The following is a 6903-nucleotide window of genomic DNA, read 5'->3' on the forward strand; positions in this document are numbered from 1 at the left end:
CTCCTCTTGAATAGGAAACAATGGAAGCTGGTATCCGAGAGAACACTCGAATGGGGACATGCCTGTAGCTGCGCTGGATAAACAGTTGTGAGCATACTAAACCCAAGAAAGGTGAGTACTCCAAGAAGAGGGATTCCTGGCGGTCACACAGCGAAGTGCAGCTCCAAGGTCCTGATTGGCCCGCTCCGTCTGTCCGTTACTCTGTGGGTGATAACCCGAAGATAAACTGACAGATGCCCCCAGCGCCTTACAGAAAGCCCTCCATACCTGAGCTGTAAACTGAGCTCCTCGGTCGGAAACAATGTCGGCTGGAATCCCATGAAGCGGAACCACATTGTGCACCAGGAGGTCTGCTGTCTCAGGTGCTGTGGGGAGTTTAGGCAGAGGCACAAAATGCACAGCTTTAGAGAATCGATCCACTATAGTGACAATAGTGTCATTACCTTGCGAGACAGGAAGACCGGTGACAAAGTCCACTCCAATGTGGGTCCAGGGTCAACTTGGGACAGGGAGAGTGTAGGGATTTGGTAGGAGCAGGTTTGGTAATTGGCAAATTAATTGATAATATCAATAGAATTATTATTATCAATAAAAATTATCAATAAACATTAATAATAAACGGGGCACCACCCTGGAATCAGGGACCAATAACCAAAACGTTAATATAGTCTAAAAAAGGGGTAGTTCACTCCAAATGCCAGTATTTTAACACTACTTTACATTTAATAGATGAACAGTGAAGGGTGAATCCGAGCACTGACTCTGTCAACCAGTTGTTATTACAACACATATGCACAAATGATCACAGACAACTGCTATTTAAAGTAAAAACAATTTATTTAAATATAGCAATATCAATCAGTAATCAACAACACTTTAACACCATCAATCTATAATCAAGGGTACAAGTAACAAAAATGAATTGAAGAAAAGTAAAGTGATGAAAATTCTTACGAATTAATATGAAAATGTATGCAAATTGAAAAATAGTGATAAATTGTCATTTGATTTGATAAACTTGATTGACATTTTATTTGAAACAGTGTTGATCTGATAATCAACTGTTGACCATTTAGCATTCACAACATCCAACTGACATTTATCGTTTACAGCACGCAATTTTTGTTCCTTCTGCCCAAAATGTCAATCAAAAACTTTCGCTGAGTGTTGCAAATAAGAACAATAAGAAATGCAAATGCAAATAAGAACAATAACTTGTGCCAACAAAACAATAATTCATGCGAATAAGAATAATAATTTGTGCAAACAAGATAATAACTCATGGGAATAAGAATAATAACTCGTGCAAACAAGATAACAAATTATTATTTTGTATGCTCCTTTATTGGAGGCTAGACAGCTGCTTAAGCTAACATATTAATGATTTCTGTAATGTGATTTGTGATTTCTATTATTAATGAGTTTAATAAAGTCATTTAAGCACAATGTGCGCTTCCTCTAGTTCTGGGAAGAGAATATTGCAGTAATATCTTGTGCAAACAAGATAATATCCTTAAAATATAATAGTATATCATATAATGATAAATTTATTATCCTGTATGCGCATGTTATTATTGTGTGTTCACAAAATTAAAAAAAGTCATCTTTGAGAGAGCACATTATCCAAACAACAGCCAAGTTTCATTTGGGCCCTTTTTGAGTAATTGTTTTTAATTTGTTTCACCCAGGGCTTACTTTTTTGCTGGACCCTGCCGGAATATGATCCGGAACCTCCCAGATTGGGACCATCACCTCTTTGATTGGATTCGGCAACTCCTTTGTCACTATCAAAATCTATAAATATATTTTTTGGTAATATTTAATGTTGGACTATATATTCTGTCATTCTTTTATTTCCCATTGAAGTTACTCATTGTGATGGTCACAGCCACACAGGGTAATATCATTCCAGTTCACACTCTCTCATCTCATTAGTTTGCAACCTACACAGGTTAATTTAATTTGCAGCCAATTACACCTGAACAATTAACATCACATAGTTGACATCACGCAGTTGTTTTGATTTGTTTCTTTGTGCTTAACCTTACATGGTTTAGATGCACACATTAACACTGTAAGGTTTCACATATTATTATTAGTTATATTAATCATTTAGTGGAGGTAATAAAATAGAGCCAAGAGAGACACAAGATTCAATTAGACATTTGTTGGCCACAGAACATCCGGGTCTTTTATGAACCTGGAACAAGATCCAAAACAGAACCAGTTATTGGAACCCAACTGTAGATAGAGTGAGCAGATATTTTAATAACACAGTATCACATAGTGGATCTAATTCAGTTTTATCATTTATTTTCACATGGTCACCATCATTTTTTCCTTGTAAATATGATGATAATTTTTTCTCTGACTGCTTTGATTTGCAGTCCGTAGATAACAGCGTTCATAGCGGGAGGAACCAAGTGGAACAAGATGGACGCCAGCTTCCTGTGGTCTGACAAGTGAGGGAAACGATGGAGGCCGATGATGATGCAGCTCGAAAAGAGCATGATGATGTACACCGACAGGTGGGTGGCGCAGGTCTGCAGCGCTTTGCTGTTCAGAGCCTTGTTCTTACTACTCAAACACACTTTGGCAATCCTCAGGTAGGTGAGCATTACACTGCTGACGGAGAACGCCATCGTGGCTACGGCGGTGCCGAGGCCGTATATATGGTTGATGAGAACGTTTTCACAGGACAGCTTGAATAAGGAGGCGTTGTCGCAGAATGGGTTGAATATAGTCCACCTGCAGCGTGACAGGCGGACGCTGAGGCCCACAAGGATCCCCACCAACAAGAAAGCTACCCCCCAGGCCGACAACGACAGCTTCACCACCATCCTGTTGGTCATGATGGTGGCGTATCGCAGTGGGTTACAGATGGCCACATAGCGATCGAAGGCCATGATCATGAGCACAGTGTGACAGATGCCTGCATGAAAGTGAGCACAAAAAGCCTGAATGACACACTCATAATAATGAATGTACCGCTCTGTGATCGGAATAAAAATGTCACTTAACAAGCGAGGGATGATGGTCGTCGTCCCGAACGCATCATTAATACTCATGTTGCAGAAGAGAAGGTACATAGGCTGGTGGAGGCTCCTCTCCATGAAGATCAGGACCGCCAGGCCGATGTTGGACACCATGATGAAGATGTAGATGAGGAGGAGGAGGATGAAGGCTGGAACAGAGGACTGGGGGGTGACCTTTAACCCCTCCAGGAACAGAATATCCATGTTGAAAGTCATGTTGTTCATACTGCAGGGGGACGAAAAATGCATAAAGCAAAAATAAATCATTCTCATTATCAAGTATAAAGTATAGCTGGGCATACACTGGACGATTTAAGCCCGAATTTTGATCCGCGAGACTCATTTTAGAGTTGGATCGAATTTCAGCTGCGTCGGGCATCGTTTGCCGTGCAGTGTACAGGGGGGGACCGAGGAACGATTAACTCTTCCCGAATTTTGGTCGGCCGTCCACAGGCTGTCTCACAGTTGAAGCAGAGCCACGAGCCAATTCCCCAACGTCAGCGCCTTTTTTCTCTTCTTTTTACAGTCATCAGAGAGTAGCTATCAAGATAACAATGTACAATAGCAAACGATCTACTCGTACAGTAAGAGTAGGAAGTACACAACAACATTTTTTAAATCGTACAGTGTATGCCCAGCTGTAACTTTTAAACCCTGAGACCCGCAGGGTCCTAACTTTATTGTCTTTCACAGGCTGTAGCAGGTTCAGTTTTAGAGCTAGAGTGAAGGTACTAATATCATATGAAACTAGAAATCCTAAAGAAGGAGTCTAAATAATGCTCCAAAGTCAGGAAAAACTTGCACTGCAATTTTCAAAGGGATCCCTTGATCTCTGACCTCAAGATATGTGAATGAAAATGTGTTCTATGGGTACAGATATGCCCACTTTATGATAATCACATGCATTTTATTCATGCAGTATAAATGTGTTATTTTCTCCTATTCTAAAATTGTGTGTTTGAATATTTCTGCATACTGGGGTGCCTAAACAGTCTTGAATTACTTAAATTGGGTGTCATTGTAAAACTGAGACTCTTGTGGATCCATGAGACCAAATGTATTCATGTGTGATGATGACAGACCATTTACTTTAATAACACTTTCTAACCTACATTAGAAATGAAACCGGCTGAATATACAACACAATACAATACATAAAATACCACTTCATTGTAGCGAGACAATTTTATGAAACTGTATAAAATGACATGTGGTGACCTCTAGCATAATCACAACCTCATGAAACTTTATAGCCACAAACTAGAGACCTAGATCATTCAGAGGATGGATGGCTTTACTAGCTAGATTGACAATTAGGGGGTTTCTGACCAGTTTATACAACATAAGTGAACGCCATCCAATCACCAAAAAGTGTTGCAGAAATCTTAAATCAGACATCTCTAATTAATCTTCAGGTTCCCAACATCAGATGATGTACACCACTTCTACAGGCGTGGACAAAATTGTTGGTACCCTTCCGTTAAAGAAAGAAAAACCCACAATGGTCACTGAAATAACTTGAAACTGACAAAAGTAATAATAAATAAAAATTTACTGAAAATTAACTAATGAAAATCAGTCATTGCTTTTGAATTATGGTTCAACAGAATCATTTTAAAAAACAAACTATTGAAACTGGCCTGGACAAAAATGATGGTACCCTTAACTTAATATTTTGTTGCACAACCTTTTGAGGCAATCACTGCAATCAAGCGATTTCTGTAACTCTCAATGAGACTTCTGCACCTGTCGACAGGTATTTTGGCCCACTCCTCGTGAGCAAACTGCTCCAGCTGTCTCAGGTTTGAAGGGTGCCATCTCCAGACTTCATGTTTCAGCTCCTTCCACAGATGTTCAATAGGATTTAGATCAAGGCTCATAGAAGGCCACTACAGAATAGGGGATGGCAATGGATCAGCGTTAATGTCGCGCCCCCCGTCAGTACCCAGGCCCGCCTGGGGAAGCCAATGATCCTACCAGCAGACTAAATTCCAAGAGACAACGCCTGAGAGCCAAATCGAAGAATCTTAGTCACATTCCCCAAGCCGAAAGCAGTAACCACAAACAGCCCCAAGAGCACCTAGCGGTTGGACCTGCCCTCCGAATACTACAACTTAATGTTGAAGGCCTGTCTGCAGCCAAGCGGAGCCTCATCGAAGTCCTCGCTTCCCAACATTCCATTGACGTTATCTGCCTCCAAGAGACTCACGTTGGCACAGAGGAAGCAGGCCGCTACTCCATCAATGGCTTTGATCTTCTGTGCTACACGCCCCATACCAAACACGGACTTGCCACCTATGTGCGCTCTGACATAGTTGAAGCTAACCATTTGACAACAATCAATTTCTCTGAAACCATAACCATTGGCGGTTTTCACATCGTTAATGTATACAAGCCCCCGAGTGCCAACTGGGATCAGCAAGTCCTACCCACTTTCCCCCACCCTGCCATCTATGTGGGGGACTTTAACTGCCACCACCCTGACTGGGGATACCCAGCAGTAGATGGTGATGGTGAGGCACTTTCAGCCTGGGCATCCAGAAACGACCTTGTTCTGATTCATGACCCCAAACAAAGAGGAACATTCCACTCAGCCAGGTGGAATAAGGACTACTCCCCTGACCTGTGCTGGGTCAGCTCTTTGAATGGAACCCCCTATCCTGCACAGACCCTCATCCTTGACGACTTTCCACACAGCCAACACCGGCCCTCACTTATACACATTGGCCTACAACTCCCAATCATAAACAGCCCAAGGAAAATGCGTTGGAACTTCCGAAAAGCCAACTGGACGAAATTCAGTGAAACTCTGGACCGGAGTATCGTCACCATCCCACTCCAAACCATCACTGTAGATGAAGCATACAATCGCTTTTCCATCGCCATCTACAAAGCTACCCACACAGCAATTCCACGAGGCTACCGACCCCTCTATGTCCCATGCCTGGACGGAGAAAGTGCTGCCCTCCTACAAGCCTACAAAACATCAGGGGACCCCGAGATGGCAGACCATCTCATTGAATCACTATCTACAGCTCGGCGGAAAAAATGGGAGGAGACTGTAGCAGACCTGAATTTCACCCGCTCAAGCAGAAAATGCTGGAGCCTCATCCGCCGCCTTGGAGCTGCACAGAAACCACCTACCCAAAGCCGACCACCTGTCACACCCAATCAAGTTGCGTCCCACCTACTGACTATTGCAAAAGCAACCCAAGACAAAAACACCAGAAGATCAATTACAACTGAGCTAAAGGCACACAGAAAAAAGGTCAGAGAGGAAAGCAACCCTGAGCCTTTTGAGGTCGCTGAACTGGAGAAAGTCCTGCAGGGCCTGAAATGTGGAAAGGCAGCAGGATATGATAACATCTCTCCAGAGTTCATGAAACATCTGGGCCCCCGAGCTCTAACCTGGCTGACCCAATTCTATACCAGGATAATACAGTCAAACTCAAACCCAAAGAAATGGCGGTCAGCAAAAGTAATTGCCATACCAAAACCTGGTAAAGACCACAAACTACCAGCAAGCTACCGCCCAATCTCTCTACTCTGCGTCCCTTTCAAAATCCTAGAACGCCTTATATTACAACGCATATCTCCAGGAGTAGAAGAGATTCTTTGCGTAGACCAGGCCGGTTTCCGCAAGGGCCGCAGCACAGGAGAACAAGTACTGGCCCTAACCACCTTCATCGAAAATGGTTTCGAGCGCAAACTGAAGACAGGAACAGTATTCCTCGACCTCACAGCTGCCTACGATACTGTTTGGCACAAAGGCCTCCTGCTAAAACTCACAAAAGCACTCCCTGCCTGGGCAACAGCAACAATTAAAACTCTGCTAACTAAACGGAGGTTCAGAGTTCACCTTGGACAG

At 42.7% G+C, this 6903-nt stretch overlaps 1 protein-coding gene across 1 annotated transcript; it reads right to left on the minus strand.

Annotated features, from left to right (window-relative positions):
* Positions 1-2330: 2330 nt before the first annotated feature.
* LOC141777975 (olfactory receptor 52N5-like) lies at positions 2331-3260 on the minus strand. The gene has a single exon (XM_074652410.1). The coding sequence runs from the start codon at positions 3258-3260 to the stop codon at positions 2331-2333; it is 930 nt and encodes a 309-aa protein (XP_074508511.1).
* Positions 3261-6903: the final 3643 nt, after the last annotated feature.

Source organism: Sebastes fasciatus, chromosome 1 (assembly GCF_043250625.1).
Source record: "Sebastes fasciatus isolate fSebFas1 chromosome 1, fSebFas1.pri, whole genome shotgun sequence".
In the NCBI taxonomy this organism is placed as follows: domain Eukaryota; kingdom Metazoa; phylum Chordata; class Actinopteri; order Perciformes; family Sebastidae; genus Sebastes; species Sebastes fasciatus.